At 43.7% G+C, this 26204-nt stretch overlaps 1 protein-coding gene across 3 annotated transcripts in view; it reads left to right on the top strand.

The window, feature by feature from the left end:
* Positions 1-26204, top strand: part of TBC1D8 (TBC1 domain family member 8) — a 99397-nt gene that overhangs the window by 45632 nt on the left and 27561 nt on the right. For all 3 annotated transcript variants that reach the window (XM_019753835.2, XM_019753834.2, XM_074332395.1), the window contains exons 3-5: positions 17094-17212; positions 19786-20014; positions 22252-22492. In XM_019753835.2, the coding sequence (XP_019609394.2) occupies positions 17094-17212; positions 19786-20014; positions 22252-22492 (589 nt within the window). The remainder of the gene's footprint in view (positions 1-17093; positions 17213-19785; positions 20015-22251; positions 22493-26204) is intronic.

Below are 26204 nucleotides of genomic sequence, written 5' to 3'. Positions count from 1 at the left end.
ACTTCTTGTTGAGCAGCTGTGTTCTGCTTTTCATTTTTGTCTGCTTTTCTCTTTTTCAACTGTACTCTCCATGCTGTTCATAACCCTTTTCTCAGAGTTAATAATTCCATTTTCGCAGTATATCCCATACTTGGCTGCTTTGAACTCGTGTACCCTTGTTGTTGTGTTGTTTTGATCCTCCGACATTTCCGAGGTCTCTAATCAACCTTCTCACCTCTGTTATTTCACCATCTCTTCTCTGAGCTCTGATTTTATTCATATTTTTGTTACATTGTTTGGGAGCATGAAGCATTTGTGAGAATTTCCTTTGCTTCCCCAGGTGATCCGTTTTCTTCTAAGACAGAATTTCTGTACACCGTCACCCAGACCAGCGCTGTTATTTGCACTAACATAGTGATGTGACTTTTTAACTTGTTTTTTTTTCTTTTGGACTTTTTTTTTTTTCCAAGTCAAGTTGTTGTCCTTTCAATCTTAGTTGTGGAGGGTGCCGTTCAGCTTCAAGTTCTTGTCCTTTCAGTCTTAGCTGTGGAGGGTGCAGCTCAGCTCCAGGTCCAGTTGCCGTTGCTAGTTGCAGGGGGCACAGCCCACCATCCCTTGGCGGGAGTTGAACCGGCAACCTTGTGGTTGAGAGGACGCGCTCCAACCAACTGAGCCATCCAGGAGGCAGCTCAGCTCAAGATGTCATGTTCAATCTTAGTTGCAGGGGGCGCTGCCCACCATCTCTTGTGGGAGTCGAGGAATCGAACCGGCAGCCTTCGGAGTTAGGAGCATGGAGCTCTAACCGTCTGAGCCACTGGGCCGGCCCCTTAACTTGTGTTTTGGGGACAGAGCAAGAGAGGACCAGTGGACTGGACGTGGGATGTGGGGCGGGGGAGGGGGGCCCTGTTCCCATGTCTCCCATTTCTCCCCTCTCACTCTGCCCAGGCAAAGACTTGGTCTCGCTGTGGATTTGAGGCTTTTGATGGGGCTATTGGATTTTTGTTTCTTCACTAGATTGGCTTTTGGGGAGTCAGCAGGGTGGGGACTGTGCTCAGTTCCTGAATCCTTGTAGCCCAGGATGCTGACAGTAGCCAGTCCGGGCTCCCGAGCACCTTGGAGCCACAGGGAACGGTATCATCATTAATAGCGACACCTCGTTCAACCTTATCATTGTTGCCTGATTTACTAATCCAGTCCTTTATTCGATGCTTGTTTCTGATTTTAAAAGTATTTTAAAAACTTAAACGAACATCTTAAATATTCCAGTTCCCTCGCAGTCCCCACCGTCTGTTTGAAAGGTTTGATGCCTGCCACGTACCAGATGCGTGCTTGGGGTCGGGATTGGGCAGAGTGTATCCTTCCATCTGGCTTTCACCAGTGGCCTCGGGGATACAGACAGCAATCTGGAAATGGCAGGTACGGGGGGAACAAGGATTAGGAAAGCAAGACAGGACAGGACCCTTGAAGAGCCCATATGGCTCCATCCAAAGGATACATGTTCAGAATGCCCTGTGTATCTTCTCTCCAAGTCGCCTGCTGTCATGGCTGTAGCAGCTCACGCTGGCCCCACGCCCGGCAGTCTGATGCCGAGCAGGTTTGACTCCTAAACCTTTCTTTCTGTTGAGCTGAGAGCTACTTCCTCTCGTTTCCACTTAGCTAGATATTTGCCTTGGACCTCACCCTTCGCAGGTCCACAGATGCTTCACTTTCTTTTGTCATCGTGGCCACAGCAGGCCCCCTCAGTAAGCAGCTGTACTTGCCAGGGCAGCTCGTCTTGGGTTCAGGAAGGGAGAATGGTGAGGGTGTTTGTGTCCGGCGTTTGTGGGATTGACTGAGATGCTTAGGCCTCCTCTGGCAGTGACTTGGGCATCCTGCACTGCGCGATTGCCTCACCCTATTTAATATTTGATTGTGTCTTGAGCATTGAGAAGGGATTCCTGCCCAGAGTTTCAAGTCTCAGATAAAGCACAAACAAGAACAGTAGGAAGGGCCTGGGCGGCACCAGGACGTGGGGTAGGAACAGGAAGAGTGGCCTGCAAGAATGATTTATATCTTCATTGGATTTCGGCTGCTCTCATGGCAGGAAGGGAAGACATAGGAAAGCCTTGAGGAGAAGTTTTTTTTTTTTTTTTCCCCTGTTTCTTTTAAAGCAGAAGTGGAAGAGATGGGTAGATAATTTCATGGGCAAACAATATTATTATTTGGCAACAGAGATCTGTGGATGACTGGTTGGAAGGAGATAAGAGAAGTTGCTGTTATGATTATTTTTTAACTTATGTGGACCAAAGACTCCCAAGGCTTTATAAACATAGCTTCAGTGGATAACTTATATTGTTGAGTGGCTATGAGTTGTTCAGAAGGAGGGGGACAGCGGAGCATGCCCCTCATTGAGGTCAGAGCCCAGATGTCGCCCACCTCACACCCTCAGGCCTCCCTGACCCCCTGCCAACTGCTTCCTTTGTTCCAGCACTCGATACTCATCACTGCGGTCATTTTTATTCTTTCTTTCTTTTTTTTGCTTACCTCCATACTGAAAATACGTTTTCTCGGAGTCATGTTTGCCACTGACCCTCCAGGGCCCAGGACAGAGCCTGGTGTTAGGCCAAGAGCAAGTGGGCAAATGAGTGGTGAAGTGTGGGAAAGAAGGTAGTAGGCTCGGCAGTAAAGACTCCTGTGTGCGAGGAGGGGAGGTGGCGCCTGGATCACACAGGGGACTTCTTGGGCCTCTTCTAAGAACATTCCAGGTCTGGCCGGGGCCTGTAATGAGCCACCAGGACCGTTGAGCTGTAGAGAAACTTGCAAAACAAATCTTTTCTTTCTTTCTTTCTTTCTTTCTTTCTTTCTTTCTTTCTTTCTTTCTTTCTTTCTTTCTTTCTTTCTTTCTTTCTTTCTTTCTTTCTTTCTTTCCTTCCTTCCTTCCTTCCTTCCTTCCTTCCTTCCTTCCTTCCTTCTTTCTTTCTCTTAATTTTTAAATTTTTATTGTAGTAAAATACACATAACATAAAATTTACCATCTTGACCATTAAGTGTACAGTTCAGTGGCATTAAGTACACTCACACCATCCATCTCCATCCATTTCCAGAACTTTTTTATCTTCCCAAACTGAAACTCCAGACCCACTAAGCACTAACTCCCCTTTCCTCCTTCCCCCAGCCCCTGGGAACCACCACTCTGCTTCCTTTCTCTCCGAATTGGACTATGTGAGGGGCATCATGCAAGTGGAATGACACACTTTGTCCTTTGTGACTGGCTTGTTTCCCTCAGCATAATGTCCTCAAAGTCCATCCATGTCATAGTAGGTGTCAGAGTTTCCTTCCGTGTAGGGCTGGAGAAGAATCCATTGCATGTCTGCTTTCTTTTTGAAATCAGATCTATAATGATTGGCGCATGACTGGAAACCGAGGACATGGCACGAGGAACCAGGAGAGTGGAATCCCAGGAACCAATTGCTCAGGCTCAGAAGAGGAGGGGAGAAAGCCGGTGGAGATTGGTGATAGGGCTCCAGCCTGTGGGTTGGTCGGCTTGTGGCTTTTGACTGAATTGACTCCTGGACTGTCAAGAGCTCCTTGGGGCCCTGGGAAGAAGGAGGAGACTTTGCTGCCGTTTCTCTGTGTCTCACAGTCTCAGTCTAGGCTTCACAAGTCCTACTCTTGTGAAGTGTAGGCCACACCAGGCTGTGAGTTACTCAGCTAGTAATTCCTGTCCCTATTGGTAGGTGACTCAGTGCTCCTGGTGTTGTGGACACACTTTTTATTCTTCACCTTGCCTGGACGTTGCCTTTGCTGTTGTCTTTGCCTGGTTTTTAGGAAGGAGAAAAGCCCAGGCGAGACTCTGGCTTATCTGCTGAGATCATTCCAGGAGTTGAACTGATTATGCAATAATTTGACCTTTTAATGTCGATTAATGAAATATGGAGTAGATTGTCTTTTCTGGTTACTCAAATGGACTTGATAGCTATGCTTAGAGGTAATCAGGGTGTTGCTCTGCCAGGACCAGGGCCAAGATTGCAGAAGCTGTGTGAGAAACTCATCAAACCTTTGTACAGATTGCCTTTTAATAGCATTCACATCTTTACAGATCTGAGTTTGCACTCCAGAGTGCTGAGTTAGCTTTGTGATTCTTGTTTTTGGCAGTGTAAGTCCAAAGACCCTGCTAGGATCTGTCCCATGGTCTTGAGTGAAATGAGGCAGAGCAGGAAAACAGAAAAAAGGGAGAAGCCAAGTGGTAACAGGTGTGAGTGATACCACCTGACAGCGGCAGAAAGCAGAGAGGTCAAGGTGACCAGGGGCAGACACCCCCTGGCTGGGCAGATGCTTATCTGTGTCTTGGGAGGGGGTATGTATACAGTTTGAAAAAACTTCGTTAGTATTTTAGATTTATGAAAATGGGAAAACATGATTTTGAAATTGACAAAGGTCATTAAAGGAAGCTGATATTTTTGCTCATCAGAACATGGCTTATGTGTAAGAAATTGGGAGTCACAGGAGTTATGCTTTCCAGTGTAAAAAGTGCTTCCTCATTTGACCCTCTGAACAGCGTATGAGCATATTAGCAGGTATAACTGTTGGCTTTGGAGAGGGAAGAAGCAAGGTGCAGCTGGCTTAGTGACTTGCCAGGGCCACATCTAGCGTCAGGGGTGCCTCCCTGGTGGTCCAGGTGCATGTTCTTACAGAACGTTCTCTCAGAGTCTCCTTTTTGATGTGCTGTCACCTCTTATCGCTGCCCTTGACCATGGCTGGAGTTTTAGTTTCTTGTATTCTACATTACCCTTTGCTTTGTCTTTGGAGAGCGAATTTTATTATGGGAGGAAATGTTCCAGCATGGATCAGATTAATGTCTTGGTGAACTTTGTGTCAGGGCAGCAAAGGAAGTGCCAGCCAGATCTTTTTCAAGAACAGAACTTACTGTGCACTTCAAGGAAAGTCTCTGAGGTGGGAGGAAAGCTAGAGCCTTTTCTGGGTGCACTCACGGTAGGTGTCACACTTGTTTCTGGTTGCTTGGGATTCCCTTAGAACAATACGGGCTGGCATTTTCCACGTGAGCTTTACACTTAGAAATGGCTGAAGGGTGCCATGGCTAATGTTCCTTTTCTACTAGGAAGCTTCTGGCACCAGGCTCTTGCTGTTTAAAATAAAGTAATTTTGCTTATGCTCAAATAATTCAACTCACTGAAGATGTTCTTCCATTAGGGGTGTTGCTTATAGGTATTTAAAAAGCAGACAAATCCTGAGTCTGATTTTTTGACTTAGGAAATTTGGAGGTCAAAAGTCCTGTTTAAAAAAACAACAACAAAGGCTTTCAAACCAGGGGTATACTTGCAGACCCCACATAAAATTTCTCCTTCCCTAAATCTTGATTTGTTTTATTTCACATACTTCAGAATAAATATAACCTACACAAAAACTTTAAAAAGTTTTTAAGCCAGAATCAAACTTTCCTCTAGTATGTTATAGGTCGCCTACCTTTTGCATGGAGTTGTGACTTGTTTGACAAAGGAAACCATCTGGAGGGGGTCTGAGCAAATATCTAGTTTCATCCCTTTCATTTTAGTAGATGAGAGAAGGACTGAGGCATATGGGCTTCAAAATAAGGTGACTTTGGTAAATGACTTTTTTTAAATTAAATGATTGCTTAACGGTCAAAAAAAGAAAGAAAAGAAAGGTAGAATGGGAGACAATCGTTCTGACTCACGTGGCGCCTGGAGTGCGCCCTCTCCCGCTGGTTTTGCTGGTCTGGGTGTGTCCCGCTGGCTTCCAGAAGTCCCAGAGGGCTCACTTCAGGCTTGCTGCTTCTCTGGTTTCTCTGGCATACTCTGCAGCCTTCTATATCCGCGTTGCCTGGGCCCAGGAGTGGTCCTGATTCAAAAATTAAGGGAATTCAGGGAGTGTGAAATTCTCTGCCCGTTTTCTTGCCCTGATTTCACTTTTGATTTTACAGAATATTCCTCATAGGTGGATTTAGTGATCCAAGTTTATGCCTTTGTTGTTAAGAAGGGGTTTTAAATTCTTTTATGAATATTTTCAAATATACCCCAAAGTAATGAGAGCAGTATAATGAAATCCTCCAGGTGCATTACACAAGAGCATTAGGACTTTTTATCCAGGGTGCATTAGGACCGTTACCCAAGGTACATTAGGATCAGGTTTTGCCCACCTGACTTTATCTTGTCCTCTGAGCCTTTTTTACCTCTTGACATATTTTAAAGCAAATTCTAGCAATTATATTTTATCCCTACGTATTTTAGTAAACATCTTTGGGTATATGGCCGTTCTTACGTCACTGCAATGACGTCGTTAAATTAATAGTCAGCTGGCATTCTTCGGTATCACTAGTGCCCGCTGTATACTTAAGCTTCCTGCTTGCTTCAAGAATCCTTCACAAACCTGGTTGCTCTAATCTGTATCAACAAGAACTACACACTCATTTGATTGTTGTGTCTCCTTTAGTTAGGAAAGCTTCCACCCGTCTCCTTGCATCCCGCTATATGCCCCCAATGATTGACGGTGAAGAAATTGGGCCAGTTTTTATGTAGAATGTCTACATGCTATGCTTGTCCGTTTCCTTCCTCACGGCATCACGTAACTCACTTTTCAGTCCTTCACATTTTCTGAAAACTTGAAGGGACTTACAAAGGCTCCATTAAATTCAGGTTCAACTTTTTAAAAAGAAGAATTCTTCATAGGTGGTTCTGCATCTTTTTGCTGCGTTGTCTCAGGAGGCACATACTTGGGGTCTTACTCTTAGTGAGGCTGCAGCCAGGGCATGAGTTCAGCTGATGGCGTCCATTGCGTTCTTCCCCATCGACTTTTCCATCTAGTAGTTTTACCCATTATGATCAGTGCCCAAATTAATTTTTTCTCTACGTATCACAAAATGGTGATTTTTCTAATTCGATCAGTCCTTTCACTGCTCTCACCTTGAACTCATTAACTAGGACTATTTGGTCACCCTGAGACATGGTACATTCGGAAAAGGAAGGCAAAGAACGCTCACTTTTGCCCTGTAATGGCCTTTTATTAGTGTATGGAGTTGGTGCCCTGGTTATCTGCAGTGGTGACAAGTGAATTATATATGTTTTTGTTTTAGCTTTCTTTGCTCTTTCTCTTTTCCTTTCCTCCTCCATCCCTTTTCAGCATCATTTCAAAGTCATTGTCACCTGTTCCCAACATTTTAAGAAAATTTTCACACATCCAGAAAAGTTGAAGGGGTTAGTGAACACTATAAGCCAGAAGTTTTATATATTCAGTGTTTTTCAGTTAATTGCGGTCCTTTTGATATTTAGATTGTGCCATCTTCTGCTCACTGGAGCCGTTTCCTGTGGCTTCTGTGACTTGTCTTACTCCCATTCATCTTTGAGAGCTTCCTTGCTCTCTGCCCAACAAGATGTCAAATGCTCATGTTATGCATTTCCTGCCTCCTGCCTGGAATCAGCCATTCCTCCAAGTATTTCCAGTTCTTTTTAGTGGGGAATGGTGTTTCAGGACCATATACCCCTATGTCTGAGGTATAGGGTTGCTCATTGTCACTGGGTTATCATTGCTTCTAAGACTTTTCAAGTAAGTATGAGCTAGGAACTACGTGTTATGAAAAAGAACAATAAATCATGAGTCCATACTTTGTAATTCTGTAAAATTACAGTTATAACTTAATTTTGATATTATATTTGTTTTTTCTTATGCACTGAAAATCTTGGTATCTAACAGTATTCACATAACTATCTAGCTATCTCTCATACACATATCCACAGCCCCCGTACATATTATTTCTAAATAATACCAACATTGCTACTAGTAAGAGTACTGAATGAAATTTGAGTTTTTGCAGCTCCGTTTGGCCTTAGAACATATTTAACTATGGATGTATAGTCAAAATACTATTTAAAATAGTTATTTTTCTCTGTGTAGCTACAGGTGTACCTCATTTTATTATGCTTTGCAGATATTGCATTTTTTACAAATAGGTTTGTGGCAACCCTGCATTGAACAAGTCTGTTGACACCATTTTTCCAGCAGCGCTTGCTCACTTCACGTCTCTGTGTCACATTTCAGTACTTCTCACACTATTTCAAACTTTTTCATTATTATATTTGTTATGCTCATCTGTGATCAGTGATATTTGATTTTACTATTGTAATTGTTTTGGGGAGCTACGAACCGTGCCCATATAAGATGGTGAGCTTGATCGATAAATGTGTGCGTTCTGACTGCTCCATCGACCGGCTGTTGCCCCACTCTCGCCCTTTCCTCTGGCGTGCTTATTCCCTGAGACACAGCAATATTGAAATCAGGGCAATGAATAACCCAACAATGGCCTGTAACTGTTCAAGTAAAAATAAGAGTCGCATGTCTACTCCTGGTGAAGATGCTATGAAGATTGTTGAAATGACAACAAAGAATGGAAAATATGACATAAACTTAGTTGATAAAGCAGATGCGGGGTTTGAGAGGTCTGACTCCGGTTTTGAAAGAAGTTCTGTGGTGGGTAAAATGCTATAAAACAGCATCACATGATATAGGGAAATCGTTTGTGAAAGGAAAAATCAGCTGATGTGGCAAATTTTATTATTGTCTTATTTTTAAAAATCGCCACAGCCACTCAACCTTCAGCAACCACCATCCTGATCAGTCAGCGGCCATCAACATCAAGGTGAGGCCCTCCGCCAGCACACAGACGACTCGCTGAAGGCACGATGATAATAGCATTTTTAACAATAAAGGATTTTTTTTATTAAGGGATGTACATTGTCTTTTTAGACATAATGCTGTTGCACTACAGTATAGGAAATGTAACTTGTATATGTGCTGGGAAATCAAAAAATTCATGTGACTCGCGTGATTGCAGCATTCGCTTTATTGCGGTGGCCTGGCATGGAACCCACAGCATCTCTGAGGTGTGCCTGTATTTTAATAACCTCATAAACAGTTAAGTGTATCCATTTATTTCATTGTTAAGGATTGCTTTTTTCCTTATTGATTTACATTTTTTAAAAAATGTAAAGGTCTTTTATGATTCCTTAATCAAACCTATACAACAAAATATTTGTAGAGAAGCCATCTTGTCATCTCTGCTTCCTTCCCTCCGCCATAGGGAAACCTCTCATTTTCTAGTTAAGCTTTCTATTGTTTTGTTTTCCAAATATCAAACAAAGAGACTCTCTATATTTCCCCACCCTTCTTTTACACAGGTCACATGTATTCTGTTTCATGCATCGCCCTTTTCACTTGTCAACATATCCTGGAAATCATTCCATATCACAGAAAAGAGACTATCTCCTCTGTTTTGTCTTTCATTGTGTAGAAGTCCCAGAATTCATTCAACTTATCCTCTACTGATGGACATTTGTGTTGTTTTCCACCTTTGCCATGGCAAATAATGCTCCAATGAATAAGCTGGTAGATAAATAATTTTGTACTTTTGCTGCTGAGGCTTTGGGATCAATTACTCAAAGTGGGATTGCTGGATCGAAAAGGGAATGAGTATGAAGCTTCGGTAGATATTACTAAGTGCCCCTCTTTCCATTGGACTTGTACTATTTTTTAAAAATTCCCATCAGCAATGGATGGAAGTGCTTGCTTTCCCAGATGTGTCATCAGTTTTGTCAAACTTTTGGATTTTTGCCAAACTCCTATGTGTTTCTGCATAGTTTTAATTTTCATTCCTTTTATTATGAGAAAGTTGAACGTCATCATGTTTAAGGGCTGTTTTTAGAACCTTGTTCTTTGCCTAGTTTTTATTGGGTGTTTGTTCTTTTCCCCCTATTTTTGGATACTGTCTATCTATTAGGAATATTATCCTTTTTCTGAGAGATGAAATTAAAAAAATGTTTTCCCAGTTTGTCATGTCTTTTAGTGGCTTTGCTTGTGGTGTGTTTTACCATGCAAAGATTTGTTTGTTTATTTTTAATGTAGTGGGATTTAGAACTCATCTCTGACACTTTCTGATTCTGAGTCGTGGTGAGGAAGGGTTTCGAATTCCCAAGTTGTGCAGGGGTTCACTCGTGTTGTCTTCACATTACTTGTAAATTAACTTTTTTTCTTTTAGTAAAGTAACTTTTTAAAGCTATTGCGCCACATCTTCTGGCTTGCATTGTTTGATAAGAAGTCTACTATTATTCTTTGTTCCTTTATAAATAATGTCCTTTTCTTCTTTATCACTGGTTTTCACCAATTTGATTTTGATGTACATTTGCGTGATTTTCTTTATGCTTTTTCTGCTTGGGGTTTGAGATTCAGGGTTGAGATTCTTCGATCTGTGTGTTTATAGTGTTCATCATACTTGAAAAAAAATTCAGGTCTTATTTCTTCAACTATGTATAAAAATTTTTTCCTATTCTCTGGCCCTCTTCCCCTTTTATTCCCCTGGGACTCCCTATTACACACTTGTAGGATGCTGCTTATAGTTCAACAGATCACTGGTGCTCTGTCCTTCCTCTTGTTTTTAATCCTTTTTCCTATTTTTTCACTTTAGATAGTTTTTATCACTACCGTGTTTCCCGAAAATTAGACCTAGCTGGACAATCAGCTCTAATGCATGTTTTGGAGCAAAAATTAATATAAAACCTGGTCTTATATTATATTATAAGACCCAGTCTTACAGTAAAATAAGACCGGGTCTTATATTAATTTTTGCTCCAAAACATGCATTAGAGATGATTGTCCGGCTAAGTTTTATTTTCAGGGAAACACGGTATGTCCTAAAGTTCCCTGCTCTTTTTTCCATGCAATTTCTAATTTACTTTTTTTTATTTTATTGGGGAAGGGGAACAGGACTTTTTTCCACATCAAGTTGTTGTCCTTTCAATCTTTGTTGTGGAGGGTGCCATTCAGCTTCAAGTTGCTGTCCTTTCAGTCTTAGTTGTGGAGGGCGCAGCTCAGCTCCAGGTCCAGTTGCCGTTACTAGTTGCAGGGGGCACAGCCCACTATCTCTCGCGGGAGTTGAACCGGCAACCTTGTGGTTGAGAGGACGCGCTCCAACCAACTGAGCCATCCGGGAGGCAGCTCAGCTCAAGGTGCCGTGTTCAATCTTAGTTGCAGGGGGCGCTGCCCACCATCCCTTGTGGGACTCGAGGAATCGAACTGGCAACCTTGTGGTTGAGAGCCCACTGGCCCATGTGGGAATCGAACCGGCAGCCTTCAGAGTTAGGAACACGGAGCTCTAACCGCCTGAGCCACCGGGCTGGCCCCTCTAATTTACTTTTAATCCCATCTAGTATATTTCTAATTTCAGACAGTTTTTTTATATCCCTAAAAGTTTGATTTGGATTTTTTTGTGTCTTCCATTTAGTTTCCCACCATTCTCATGCTAATCTCTCCTTTTTGAACACATGGAGTATATTTATAATCCCTGTTTTATATCCTTGTCTACTGATTTCTTTTATCTGTGTCATTTCCGGGTCTGTTTCTGTTAATTGGTTTTTCTTTGGTTATAGGTCAAATTTTCCTACCTCTTTGCTATTATTTCTGCTTCTGTTTCTGAGAAGTGTTTCTAATGGCACTAATATAAAGACATTTAAGTGACTATTGCAATTATAAATTAAAAACCTATTTTACTTTCAGTATTAAGGAGGTTGAGTTTCTCTGTTTTTCACTTCAAATACTTTTAGGGACTCATTGTTTTAATTTGAAGGCAAAACAGGGCAAGGAAATTATGTAAAAAGAGAAGTTTAAAACTTGCTTTCTTAAACTCTATAGTGAGAAATATGCACAGATTAGAATCCCGTATGTCGTGCTGGTATGTCATTGACATTGAACCTTTGCATGTTCCTGTAAAGATACTGCTTCAGACATATAGATTAGATGTTAGAGTATCCACTTAAAGAGCATATTTTATTTTTAACTTCTGAAAATGAAAGGCTTTGGTCTAATCCTCTTCCCTGTCATTTTAAATTTTTACTCAGATTCTTTGTCTCTGAGTTCCTCTGTGTATGATGAGTGTTGAGTGGAATTTGGGGATGACACTGCCTTGACAGTTACACTTTTAATTAGCTCCTTAGTGTCTGTATGGCTTTTAGTCCACGCATTTAGACAGACGTTTAGTGTTTGGACAGTAGAGCAATATTTTACTATTACAAAGGAAGAGATCTGAGCTATGCCCAAGCAATGCCCATTGCATTCTCAATTAGGATCTAGGTGGCTGGAGAAGTTAATTAATTCAATTGAACATTTATTACGCTGAGACAAACAGTTGCTTTTTAAAACTGAAGCTTGGATCAAGTTATTTATGCCTGTGTTTGTGCAGAAGCTGTAGGTATAGGCAACAAGATGCTTTTTTTATTTCCTGAAAATACCTCTAGGGAAAACTTAACAGAATAAATATTGTGTGTGAGTTTCAAATGACTCAGCTGTTGGGAGCTGTCCCCCACGCCCTCCCCCACACCCCCAGTTCCCCAGGCTCCCATCTCAATCGTGTGTTACAGATAGAACCAGACCTCCAAGGTGGTTCTTTCCTGCACCTAGAAAATGGAATAACAGTACCTCCCCTGTGCTATTTCGATGGAGATAAACAACATTAAGTGTGTGACGTACCCAACAAAATGCCTGGCTCATGCTAGGCATTCAGAAAATGTCCCGTGTCTGCCACCTCTGGCTGTTCTTTCTTAGAACATAGAGCTGGTTATTTATAAATCATCAGTGTTGTTTGTTTTGTGTTCTTGATTGAGGTTTCTCATACTGTATTTTAGTTTTGCATAGGGATTTATAAATCTGATTTTTGACTACTGTGTATAATGTTTAAGATCCACTGAACTTTGATTTTCTTAGAAAATAGGTAAGTCATTTTCTGCAGGATTAGGGACCTTCACAAAACAAAGTGTAATTTTCTAACTGGACTCCTGTTACAATCCACAATACTCCTCTAAGTTCTGATTTTAGAAAGCTGTATTAATCTGCGTGGGCTGCTATAACAAGCAGACTGGGTGGCTTAAACAACAGATTTATTTTCTCACAGTCCTGGAGGCTGGAAGTCCAAGATCAAGGTGCTGGCAGGGTTGGTTTCTCCTGAGGGCCTCTCTCCTTGGCTTGCAGACAGCTGGCTGCTCGCTGTGTCCTCACTTGGGGCATCCCTGGTGGCTCTTCCACTTATGAGGACCCTATGAAACCTAATTACCCCCTGAAAGGCCCAGTCTTTAGATATGGACACATGGGGTGTTAGGGCTTCATCCTAGGATCGTGGGTGGGCAAACTCAGGCCCTAGCAACAGCTGTCCTCCGTCTTGGAAGGCCCAGGGCAGAAGCGGGAATGCTGCTGCAGTGCTGAGTTCATCTGGGGCCTTTTTATCATTCCGCCCCTTCCATGGATGTCAAATTCTCACTTTCTTATCTTCTCTTTTTTACATTTCCCACTTGTATGTCTGTGACGTGGTGGCTTTCAAACTTGTTTTTGACCGTGACCCACAGACAGAAATCCATTTATGTGTTTGTGCCTAACTCGAACGCATACTTCACAAGTCAGTAGTTCCTTTATAAAGGGGTAAGGATTCTAGTTTCCATTCTTCATTTTTTTAAAAGCTGTTTTCTGATGGGCTACTTCATGTAATTGGAAAAACGTGGCTGCAGTGTGGGCTCAGAGCTTTGGGGGTGTAACATACGTGGAGCCTCTTGGCTTCTCAGTCCTTGGAGGTCATGGGTGTGTGGTCGGCTTGCATTGATTTACAGTATTTTTGAAGCCCGTCATAAGACTTCCTTGCAGAGGAAATTGTAGTTTGGAAAATGTCCCTGCCATTTGGCAACTTTTGTAGGAAATAGAAGACAGTGTGGTGGGAAAGTTTTATCATAGTGATTGTCTGCTGGGAGAGGCGTACAACTATGTCGTTGATTCAGGAAGAGGGTAACAGGGTGGATTGTACTGAAACCTAACTCTGGCTCAGCGATGCATTTTGTGTGTGATTTTGTCTCTCAAGGTGTGGGCTTGTCTTTGTTTTAGAATTTTCTTTCCCTGTCATAAGCTCCTCTCCAGTACGAGGAAGAGTTTTTAAAGAATAATAATGCAGTGTTTTGATGACTGTTTCAAGTCTTAATTCCCATGGTGTACACACTGTGTTGGGACTTGATGATAACTTATTCGTGGTGTCTGTGGTTATTAGTTGAGGAAGACGCACGTGGTTAGCTGTGAACGGGTAACTGTGTTGGTCCTATGAGCATACTAGCAGGATAAGTGAAAACCTGCTTCACGTCACCTGGGAAGGTGCACGCAGGGAAATGGGATTGCAGGGAGAGCTCATTCTTAAGTGCAAGCACAGAGTAGCTTTATAAAGTGTCAAACCCTAGGAAGTACTGGACGTAAGGGTTGTGTAAATGTTAGTTAAAGATTGAAATGCAGTTTATCCTGGGAGGACTCCAGGATACTTCAAGGTTGGAGAGAATGAGGCCGTACCTGATTTGTCTTTCATGTGATATACATGACTCTGGAGAGAGATTGGAGCCACCGTTTCCTGTCTTCATTACACATTAGCGAGACTGTCTAGAATAGAAAGGTCACGAAGCTGAGTCCCGTCTCCCCTTTCTTGTTCTTCCTCATCCCTCTAGGTCTTTTGTGTGTGTTTGTAAGTAGGAAGGACATGAAAACATAGAGCAAAAGATTGAAGGCCAATAAAAATACTCCCATTCCCATAAATTCCTTGCTTTTTAAAGAAGTTTTCTGACCAGTTGGTTTTATGATGATGGATAACAAAGGATAAGGATCTAGAAAGAGAAGACCTGACGGTCCCAGAAGGGGAAGAGACCTGGCAACGCCAAGGTACCTGTGCGGGTTGACTGGCTTCAGTGAAACCCCAGAGATGCTCTATGGAGAGTAACCATGTGATGTGCTTTGCCTGCTGCAAACACACCGTTGCTGACCCACCAGATTCAGGTTTTTATTTGGGGGAGGGGGATGGGTCCCTGCACAGCTGCCCTCTGAGGATGCTGAATGAGCAAGGAATTTTAAGCAAGAGGCAGGTAACCTGGATGTACACTAAGCCACACTAGCACTGAGTGTGAGGAACCAGGCAGGCAGTGTGGGTCCTACGTTCACTAGACAACGTCTGGAAGCTTCCAGGGGGTCACGCTGTGGAGGCCAGATCACTCAGTTTGATGTTTCAAAATGGTCTTTGCCGGTCATGAGAGGAATGGGGAGCCTGGAGGGCCAGGGGTTTCCAGATACCACAGGGGCCCCCTCGAGGGAGGGAAATGGACAGCAGGAGGGTCACGAGCACTCACCCAGAGCTAGCTCCCCTAAACACCAGGTGGGCTGCTGCTAAAAGAGCAAGACGGGAGGTGTGACTGTGGATAGCTGGGCAGGTCGCTGGTGGTGGTGACTGAATTGTGACCCTAGCAAAATTCAAATGTTGAAACCCAGGCCCCCAGTGCCACGGTGTTTGGAAGTGAGGACTTTGGGAGGTACTAGGTTTAGATGAGGTCATGAGGGTGGGGCCATGATGGGTTGGAGGAAGAAGAGAGACCAGAGAGCCTTCTTTCTCTCTCTGCCATGTGAGGGCACAGCGAAAAGGCAGCTGTTATAAGCCAGGAAGGGAGCCCTCACCAGGAACCATATCTGCTGGCACATTGATCTCCTGGCCTCCCGAACTGTGGGAAATACTCTGTTGCCTGACACTCAGTCTGTGGTGTTCTGTCACAGCAGCCCCAGCGCACTAAGAGCCTGGTCAGGTGCTCTTGGTGCAAAGCCCGGGTGTCCTGAACCAGTGAACAGAGTCGTTGGTTGGATAGAGCCATGGAGCCAGCCCTCTGTGATGAGGAGACAGGCTTTAGTGATGGCTGGAGGACATTCCCTTGGCAATGCCATGCCCGAACATCGGGAGAACACAAGGAAATAAATACCATTGTTTTAAACTCTCGTTTGTCCTTATGAAGTCTTCTTAGATTCTTCTGCTTACTCCTTCCCAAACTGTCCAAACAGTCCTAACACAGAAGTTTTTCCTACTGCCCGACCCCAAATCCACAAATCCAGAGTGAGTTCTCTGGCCTTGTTATACGTGGGGTATTTATGAGATCCTCACATGCGTGTATACCCAGGGGAGAGGAAAGCTGCCAGTGACAGAGAGAAAGTGGAGTGTTAGGAAAATGTCTGGCTCCTGTGTAAGTGTCATGTGGCTCTGTTGACCATCACGCCTCTCACTGTGGCGACATCATTCTGTGCTGTGGTTTGTCTGGTAGCCCTTCATTTCTGTGAGGTTAGAATATCTCCCGCTTCCCATTTCGGAAACCTGGCCTGGCGTTTCTCTGTTTCCGGCCCAGACACACCTGATGCGCATGTGCCTTGCTTGTCTAGGACCATGGTTGCTTCAAGTCAGTGGCCGTGTTGACGTCAGCTGTGTGCCAGTTCCGTCATAGGAGCTGGTACCATCCCTGTGCCCAGGTGCCCATTGTCCAGTGGAGAGAACGAGGAGGCTCCTGGAGAGGGGATATGGACAACTGAAACCACCAAGCTGTTTGGGAACCGTGTTGCTTAATGCTTCAATAATAGGGTGATTTTTTTGGTGGTGTTGCCTTTGAAAGTAGTCAACTTACTAGATACAATTTAATGTTTTCATTTTAATATGTACTATGAAACCTCTTCTATCTGTTTCGAAGGGATGTTCTAAGTGATATGGAGAACAAATGTGTAAACCTGGACATTTCTTAGGCTGCCTAGTGCAAGTGGCCATGCCCCCGGGCAGCCTGCAGAGCCTTCTCAAGAGGCCCTTCCTGTGAACCTGGGATTGGGTCCCTCTTGAGGGCCCCGCATTCTCACAGGTGAAACTGAGACTGTTGTGACTCGGTTTGCTGCTTAGGTTTGCATCCCTGGAATAGCTATATAATTACAAATATTTCTGTCACCTTCTGGCGGCGGTAGGAATTCCACGTGTGAGGGAGGCAGGATGTCCACCGAGCAGAAGACCCGATTGGTCGGCTGGTCCATCTGTGCGTCAGTGGGACAGGTGTTCGCAAACCCCAGGGCCGGGGTGGGGGAGACTGTGGGTCCAGGGGCAGGTGTCTTCTTTGTCCACTGTGGTCCAGCATGTGAGAACCCTGGATGTTTTAATACCATAAACATGGGATTCGTGATATTTGGAAAATGAATTCCTGTTCTGGGAATTCATTTGTCTTTTAATCTCTGTATGTTTTTCTGTTCTAACCCAGGTGCAACGTTAGAGGAAATAAACGAGCATTGGGACTGGCTGGAACAAAATCTCCTCCACACCTTGTCTGTCTTTGACAACAAAGAGGACATTGCCAGCTTTGTCAAAGGGAAGGTGAAGGTAGGTGCCTTGGTTGTAACATTTCTCCCCATTTTCTCCTCTTTCTGATAACTTCTTTGTAACATTTTGAACACTGCAGCATTTTTAATCCTGTTCTAAGCATGTTCTCCACTATCACTGAACTTCTTGGCTTAATACATAAAGCCAGAGAGTCCCACTTGACAGCTGTCCAACTTGGCAGAGTCAGTCCAGCAAAGTACACCTGAAATTAAAAAAAGAACTCATTCTCAGGCCTAAGTGTTTGTTATCCTGTGCAGAGGTGAAGGTCCTTTTTATTTCCTCAGGAGAAAAAAATGTTAAGATTCATGTTTTTGCAGAGTTAACAATGTGGTTTGACTCCTTAAATTCGTTACTCCCAACTTTTTTGTAGTTGTGACATCTTGTCACGGCTTACTTTGTTGGACGTAGCACTTTCTTCCTCCTAAAAGTGGCTATTTATTCTTAAAATGTTAATTAAGTGGAATTAAAGCCCATTACATTTTGAGACGGCAAGAGAAGAATATTTTGGGAAGTGTCTGCCGATATCTCCTGTGACTTATATCTTATATAACTGGTCTCATTGCAAGACTATGACAGTAACCATTACTTTAAAAACCCTATCAGGCAGGGAAAGGCTGTTTCTTATTCTAAATTTAACTCTCTTTTTAAACCCTTTAACACACTAGCCTGTAATACAGTTTTTCTCCCTTCAGGTAAAACACCCTGACCATTGATTTTGTTTGTTCCCCCCCCCCCCCAAATTTGCCTTTGCAATACACTAAGTGCTTCGGCTTTTGGTAAAAATTGTCAAAGTGAATTCTCGATTTTAAAGGGACAGAACAGAAGCATTCTTTCCCTCTGGGGACTGGGGGTACTTGTGGGATCAGGTGGAAAACAGAGATCTCCTGAATCCAGCCAGGGTGTGGCAGTATTGGCTGGCGTCCTCCTGGTATTACCTGGGGGTTAGCAGGTGGGCCCAGGCTGTGGTGGGGATGCGTCCAGCTCGTGCGTTACACCTCAGCTTGGTCCAGCTGAGTGTGGCTGGGTTCCCTGGGTCAGATTGCAATGGGACTTAGCTAGAGAAATGCCCATTTTGTGGTTATTTTTCACACTTACCTCCCTTTTTTAGTCTGATGTAGATTGTGGTATTTCTTTGATTTAGGGATTTCTTGTCTTAATTTGGAAGAAGAAAATTAATTTCTGCTACAGTAGCTTTAGGAAAACTGCTGTTGGGGAGGAAAAAATGTTTTTCCTCTCCCCTTGTAGATTCTGTGGTGGGAGCCCTGGAAATTAGACTGACAAAAGTCATATTAACAAGAGAAAAACAGTTTAGCAACATGTGCAGCACCTATACACATGGGAGAAACTCAGTGACAGGTAGCTCTAAGGCTGGTTACAGCTTGGGGCTTCACATAGCATCTTAGTAAAGAACAATATGCCGTGTTTCCCCGAAAATAAGACCTAGCTGGACAATCAGCTCTAATGCGTCTTTTGGAGCAAAAAGTAATATAAGACCCAGTCTTATTTTACTCTAAGCCCGGGTATAATATAATATAATATAATATAAAATACTATGTAATGTACTATACGATATACTATAAAATATAAAATAACATAACATAAAATAATATATAATATAAAATATGATATAATATAAAATATGGTATAGTATAATATAAAATACAATATAAAATATAACAACATAAAATATAATAAAATATAATATAAAATATAACATAATATAAAATATAATATAATACTGGGTCTTATATTAATTTTTGCTCCAAAAGATGCATTAGAGCTGATTGTCTGGCTAGGTCTTATTTTCGGGGAAACATGGTATGTGTAGAGAAGTGACAAGACAAAGGAAAAAGCAATTTAGGCTTCTAGGGGTGGCAGATTGTGGGAAGATAAGTTTATATATGAGGGTAAACTAATGGAAGATAAGGGCTATTTTCGTAAGGTTTCTTATATAGATTCCTCTCGGTATTGTCTCGGGGCTGGTGAGAGTCTAGAGTTGTCTCCAGCTGCTTTGGAGGTAATTATAACTCCAGGAACCTCAGTCAATGTGCTCCTTTTCTACCGTAGAGGACTATAGAGTATACAGTGGTAGCGAAATATCCGGTATTGTAGTCAAGCAGTTATTACTAGCTTTATACCCCAAGTTTTGAACCTAATGAGGAAAATGATTCATGAGTATTTGTAGAAAAGACTTCCTTTTAACTCCAACTTGGGTGGTTTTCCATGGTTGATGCATTGACTTCACATGTCTGACCCAACCATCAGACCTCACATCCCTGTAGGGAAGAGCAGGGAAACATTGTAAAATAGGAATTTGAGAACTGGGGTTTAGCAGTCAATGATTTGCCCTAAGCCTCATGGCTGCTAAGTGGCCAAGCGAGAAACCTGTTCTTAGGTGTCCGCCCCGCCAGCTTGTTTCTGTCCCGCTGGGTGTGGACAGACGATGTGGTGCGCTGTTCTCATCCATCTGTATCTCTGTGCGGAGCAGTGCAGACTCCTTCCCTCTTCCGTCTCTTCCTGCCTCCTCTTCTTCTTCTCCCTGAACGAGGGGCTGTTATCTTTCTGTGTGTCAGGCTCTCATTGCGGAGGAGACGAGCAGCAGGCTTGCCGAGCAGGAAGAGGACCCTGAGAAGTTCCGAGAGGCCTTGGTCAAGTTCGAGGCCAGATTCAACTTTCCAGAGGCAGAGAAGCTGATCACCTATTACTCCTGCTGCTGCTGGAAGGGCAGGGTTCCCCGCCAGGGCTGGCTGTACCTCAGCATCAATCATCTCTGCTTCTACTCCTTCTTCCTGGGCAAGGAACGTGAGTGTGAGGCTGGCGCTGGCCTTGGGAGGGACGTGGCCTTCACAGATGACATCGGCCCTTGGGGTATTCAGTGCTGGTCCCTGGAAAAGTCACTAACAAGAAGAGGCAGACGACAAAGATAGAAATAAGTAGTTGAGATGATAGCAGGTGATAGTTGATTGATTTCCGAATAACTTCTACAGACCATTATATTTCATGATCTGTACCACTGCCACTCAGAGTGTTGGATTTGGCGAGTCCATGTTTTCTGCTGCCTTAATGAAAGATTTCCGGGTAGCTCACCTCCTCTAGCTCCTGAAGGGGTTTTACTACTCTGTGTTGCTTTGAAAACAGTGCTGTCACTGATGGCCCAGTAGGTCCAAAGGAGTAGAATACACCGCTGCTTAACACAGGGGGCTCTTGAAAAAAATTCCCAGCCTTGAACGTTCTCACAGCTCCTGGGAGAGGAGCTGGATGTGCAGTTGTTTCTAGAAGGCGGATTCTTCACCTGGGTCCACTTGAGACGCGGGCAGCGATGCACTTTTCACACATTATCCACTGACAGTCGCCATGCTGGGCAGTGGAATGCCAAGGTGAAAAGGAAAAGCCACAAGTGTTGTCAAGTGTATGTTGGCATTTTAGCAAGTGATTCTCATTGAAACTTTTGGAACCAAGTATTGTTTCACGTGGCAACACATAGTGGTATGGACGCTGTGTGTGTGTGTGTGTGTGTGTGTGTGTGCGCGCATATATATAGATACATATACACACACACACACACACACACACACACACACACACATTTCTTCCTGCATTTCAGTTTGTTTTAAGTTGAACCGGTGGGAAGGGCTCCTTGAATTCCGCTGTAGCCAGCTTCCTGCATGTTCTGTCCCTTCTGTTTCCCACGCCACAGCCTTAGCTTGGATGTTCCCGTCCATACACCCTATTTGCATGGCGCCCCCCCCCCCCCCATGTGTTCTGACCTAATCTTTGCCGTCCTTGTTGTCCTACTTTCTGAAATCTCAAAACGCACGCCCGGTCTTTCCTTCGCTTTCCCATGCTTATGTCTGTTTGGAAACTCCTGTTCATCCTTCAAATTTAATTTAGATTTTATCACCTTCAGGGATCTTCCCCGGTGACCCTATAATTGTGTTTCTAATTTGGGGCCTGTCAAGTCAATGGTTGTTTATTTGTTTACATGTCTGTTCTCCTTATTTGAATGAGCCCCTTAAGTGCAGGGCCCTTTACAAAGGAGAGGCTGAAAGTTGATGGTGTAGATGGAGTGTGTGTGTGTGTGTGTGTGTGTGTGTGTGTGTGAAAAGACTTGATGTGAAAGCAACTAGAAGTCGCTGAAGAAGCTTATTCTCAAGCCAGATGTAGAAATGTGGTCTTTTAAAATTGTTGAGGTGCTGAAGACATTATTGTAAAACAAACAGAGGGAAATGGTAGAAAGAAAGACACTTAACCATCCTCTTCTTTATTTGAAAAGGAAAATGAGCTATTTTCTGACACTTATCCATCATTGTCACTAAACCTCATTTTATTTGGATAATAAAATTTGGAAAAAATAAATGATGCCTGATGTTCGATAGCCTTTTTTTTTTACTTTAAGTTGTTATGTGTGTCTCTTCCCAGTTTGGTCTGCGTTAGCACGCCAGCCCAGCTACCAGTGTTTTAGAAATCTTTCTGAGAATAGAACACTTGTTTATAAAATGAACTGTTTGGACTGCATTACTTTAACAAAAGTGCCATAAAAACGACTTGTTAGAGTCTTAGAAGACAGAATACAACTGTCGTTTGATGCAGCCTAAACGTTAAGCCTGTTTCTCTGACCGAGGTCAGGAATCATCCATCCCTTTTTACTATCGTTTTTTCATAGTTTACATCATGAATGTTACTTTTAAAGCCAGCATTCGTGTGGATGAAGCTTCTGCATGCGTTGCAAATATTTAAGTTTAAATATTGTTTAGAAAGTTTTCGTGTTGTTAACCTGGCGTTTCAGAATGATATCCCTCGTACGTGTGTGGTAGCCAGCCACCTGAGAGGTTTTACTTAAACCTTTAAGAAAATCATGAGAACGTGGGTTGGCTTCCAACAGACAGATGTCAAGCAGTTAGTTCTGTGCTTGCTCTTTCCTGCTCAGGTTCAAGGGCATTTGTATTTCAGTTCAAGGAAAACCTTGGACTGTTGTTGCCACCTACAAGTTTGGGGTAAATTTGGGGGTAAAATATGCATTTACCCTTTTTCTCTTCTAGTTAAACTTGTAGTCCCTTGGGTTGATATCCAGAAGCTGGAGAAAACGTCCAACGTCTTTCTGACGGCCACCATCCGAATCACCACGCACAGCAAGGAGCGGGACTTCTCCATGTTCTTGAACCTCGAAGAGGTGTTTAAGATCATGGAGCAGCTGGCCGACGTGACGCTGCGGAGGCTGCTGGACAACGAGGGCTTTGACCTGGACCCAGAGCTGCAGGAGCCGAGCCAGATCACCAAGAGGTACGAGCTGCTGGTCCGCGGGGTTCCTCGCCCGGGGACCAGGCCTGTGCGCCACCTGCATTTCCTGGGCTTTTTTAGCCTGAGTTGTACTCGATGTAAATTTCCCTTGTGGCAAAATCCAGATTTTCCTGTGTTGTTAATCATGATAGAGACATAGTAATTGTCAATGATTATTATTCATTTCCTTTATGCCGTAGACTTTGATTTCTGGATCCAGTTCTTTCTTTTTCAGATGTTTCAAAATTGATTGTCATTAAAAAGAATACTTCTAGAAAATATAATACGGGTATTCTCATGATAGAATTCTGTTCAGCATTGGGCTTTATTAGTGAACATTGAGAAATTTTGCATTTTCGTATTACTTTGTGGAGAAAGTCTTCAGGACCCCTGGATTTATTTTTGGTACCAATTTGTCATTAGAAACGTGCCTTACTCAGAGTGACAGTCAACAATCTTTATTGTTTGTTTGCCCCAAATTGATACTAGTCCTGGAGAGTTGTGAGGTACTCGCTTCTGTTATTTGTCATATGAAAGAAGTTCAAGTTTATTACTCAGTCTAAAATTCAGACTGTGGTGTTTGAGCTTGACTGTGATTTCTGGCTTTATGGTTGCAACTGTGCAACTGCAGAGCTGATGCAAAGGTGAACTATTATAAAGGTATCCTTGGAAAAACAAGTTAACCTGTAAAGTGCTGTCCTGGCTGGATATTTTCGATCTAGTCACAGAATCACCACTGCTATTTGTATATTAGTAGTCATTAAAAATGTTTTATGTTGGTAAAATACACATGACATAAAATTGACCATCTTAAGCATTTTGAAGTGTATGGGTCAGTGGCATCAAGTACACTCACATTGTTGTGGAACCATCACCACCATCCATCTCCAGGATTCTTTTCATCTTGCAAAACTGAAACTCTGTGCCCACTAAATAACAACTCCCCATTCTCTCCCCCAGCTCTTGGCCATTTTACTTTATCTACCTTCTATCCCTATGTTTTTCATTACTCTTGGGACTTCCTCATATAAGCGGAATCACACAGTATTTGTCTTTTTGTGTCTGGCTTATTTCACTGAGCATAATGTCCTTAAGTTTCATCCATGTCATAGCAGGTGTCAGAATTTCCTTCCTCTTTAAGGCTGAATAAAATTTCATCACATGTGTATGTCACATTTTGCTTACCCTTTCATCCATCCATGGACCCTGAGTTGCTTCTACCTTCTGGTTGTTGTGAGTAATGCTGCTATGAATGGGTGTGCAAATATGTATTTGAGACCCTGCTTGAATTCAATTCTTTTGGGCATATACCCGGAAGTGGGATTGCTGGATCATATGGCAATTCTGTTTAATTCTTTGTGAAACACTAGTCATTAAAATTTTTTTATTATTATTATTTACCTATTTTAACATTTCTGTTATTCCTTAAACACATGTGCTGTCTTCTGTGAACATTTGAGGGAGAGTTTCTTTCTCATTGGTCTCAGAACAGAAGTGTTTAGAGTTTTTGTGAGGAAAGAGGAGGAAGATCAAAGGTCTGCAGCACTTAAGACCCTTTCGGTAAAATTATCCATTTGGGAAGAAAGTTAATCAGTGTTGGCAGTCTTCATTTCTATTACAGAATCAGGTGAGTTTGTCAAGGCTGCCCCTGCCTGCTTCTACCCTGGGAATGATCAGAGAAAAGGACACAAAGGGTCCCAGTGGTGGCCTGTGTGCCACGGGTGCCGGGGGTTGGTCCCGAGACGGTCGGCAGGAGTCTGGTGCGGGGGTGTTTTGTAGGTCACTGCCCTTGGCGTGACTTCCCCCAACAGTGAAAGGCGTGTCACAGCCTACGGAGCCCTCACTAGTTCTCATTTGTAGCTTTCTGTCATGGAGACGTAGGCTGTGGACATAAACAGGTAATGACTCAGTCAGCTTGACATCCTGCCAGGAGAGTCCAGGTTGTAAAGTTTAGGAAAACAGTCTCTTTATGCTAAGAGCATGGTCCAAAGTCTTGGAATGGTCCTCAGGCTCTTTTGTTGATATGTTTTCACTTCCCTTCCCAGATAACGGCTGTAGGAAGGTGCCATTGGGGTCAGGAGCCTACTGATTACGGGTTAGTCATGATTGCGGCTGTGCTCACGGCCCAGGGACGTTCGGACATGGTGCTTGTACCAAAGCTTGTCCCGGCCGGGAGCAGGGAGGATGGGCTGCATGGCGCGTTGTCACCCCCGCTCAGACAGGATCTAACTTGTCAGACAGGTTAGAGCTGGCGGGACGCAGGCTGACGGGCCCAGCCCTCACGCTTCACAGGGGAGGGCCTGGCCCAGGGACTCTTCAGTGTGTAGTCACAGAGAGTCCAGGAAGGCAGGGTGACTGAGGTCGGGGAGGGGGTTTCCGAAAGAGAACAGAAGGCGGGAGGGAATGAAAGGATTGGTCCTGACATTTCCAAACAGAAAATATCATTTTTGAATTTGTGAGTGATGGGGTGAGAAAAGTGTAGCCAGCTAGTCTTGGGGGGAGAGATTAGAGAGGCGATGGGCTTCACTAAGTGGAAATTAAATAATGACTTCATTAAAATCCATTTTGACGGGCTGAAAATGCTGGAGGAGAGCTCAGGTAATGCAGTGCAGTCAGTGGAAACTGGGTCTCACAATGTAAGTAAGCTTGTTCTGCAGGACCTAAAGGTGGACAGTGGCCGCCAAGGCGCTGATGTCCCTAGTAATCGCCCCCACCCTCAGGAATGCCCAGGCTCACTGCGTGTAATTGATTCCACTTTCCGTTCCTCTTATCCTAGCTCAGAGCCCTCTTGGACCAACTGAAACATTTCTCGGGGGCTCATGCAGCTCCAGACAGCTCCCACCTCACAAGGGAAGGCCCATGGGTCCCACCCTGCAGGAACCTACCTGCTCAGTGGTCATCGGGTGGTTTGCTGGGGGACAGGATGGAGAGCAGAGGATAAAGGCAGGAGCCTTTTCCATGAAAAAGCTTTCTAGATGCCCATTGTTGAGGTCCTGGTCTGTCGGGGCTCTTTGGATGGATTTTCAAAGGAAATGAGGGAGCTTGCAGGCACCAGCAGAACGAGGTCCTGCAGAACGAGCAGGGTTCCCCTTGCCACTGCTGCCTGCTGTCTGGGTGGGTTAGCCTCACATCCCCACCATCCCCAGTGGTCCTCAGCTGCTATGTGCTCTGCGTAAAATGCCACATGATAACTTTGTCCTTCCATTTCCATAGAGCTCTTGGGGGGTTGCAGAGGAAAGACGTTTTGAGAAAACACACATATGAAAAATGCAGGGTTTTATGTGCAGACTTGGGCATTTAGGAAAAGCACATCTATCTGGCCTGCTTGTTTCTAGATGGCTAATTCTTGGTGTTTCCCCGAGTTTACATGCGTTGGACCTGAGAGCCTGTTGTGGAAGGAAATCTCTGTTTCTCTATGAGGCAAACCAGCCGCAGAGGACCAGGTTATTCCAGAAGGGCAGGAGCAGTGGCTCGAGGCTGTCTGTCAGCACCGATGGGAGACCCTCAGGCACTGAGCTCCTGGGAAGCCCGCGTGTGGGGAAGCGTTGGGCCTCGGAGTGGCTGTACGCCTCTGACAGGTTTCTGGATGTGGAATGAAGGACAAAGAAAATTGTTTACCTCTGTTTGTTGGAATTTCCCCTCTACTAGAATTTTGGGGTATGACATAAATTCATCAGTATTTCCAAGCACTGTGATTTGGCTGCCGTCTTGCTTT

The sequence above is a fragment of the Rhinolophus sinicus genome, linkage group LG05 (assembly GCF_036562045.2).
Source record: "Rhinolophus sinicus isolate RSC01 linkage group LG05, ASM3656204v1, whole genome shotgun sequence".
NCBI classification, from domain to species: domain Eukaryota; kingdom Metazoa; phylum Chordata; class Mammalia; order Chiroptera; family Rhinolophidae; genus Rhinolophus; species Rhinolophus sinicus.
Note: the sequence above shows the minus strand (reverse complement) of the source record. Positions and strands in the feature narration are given on the sequence as shown.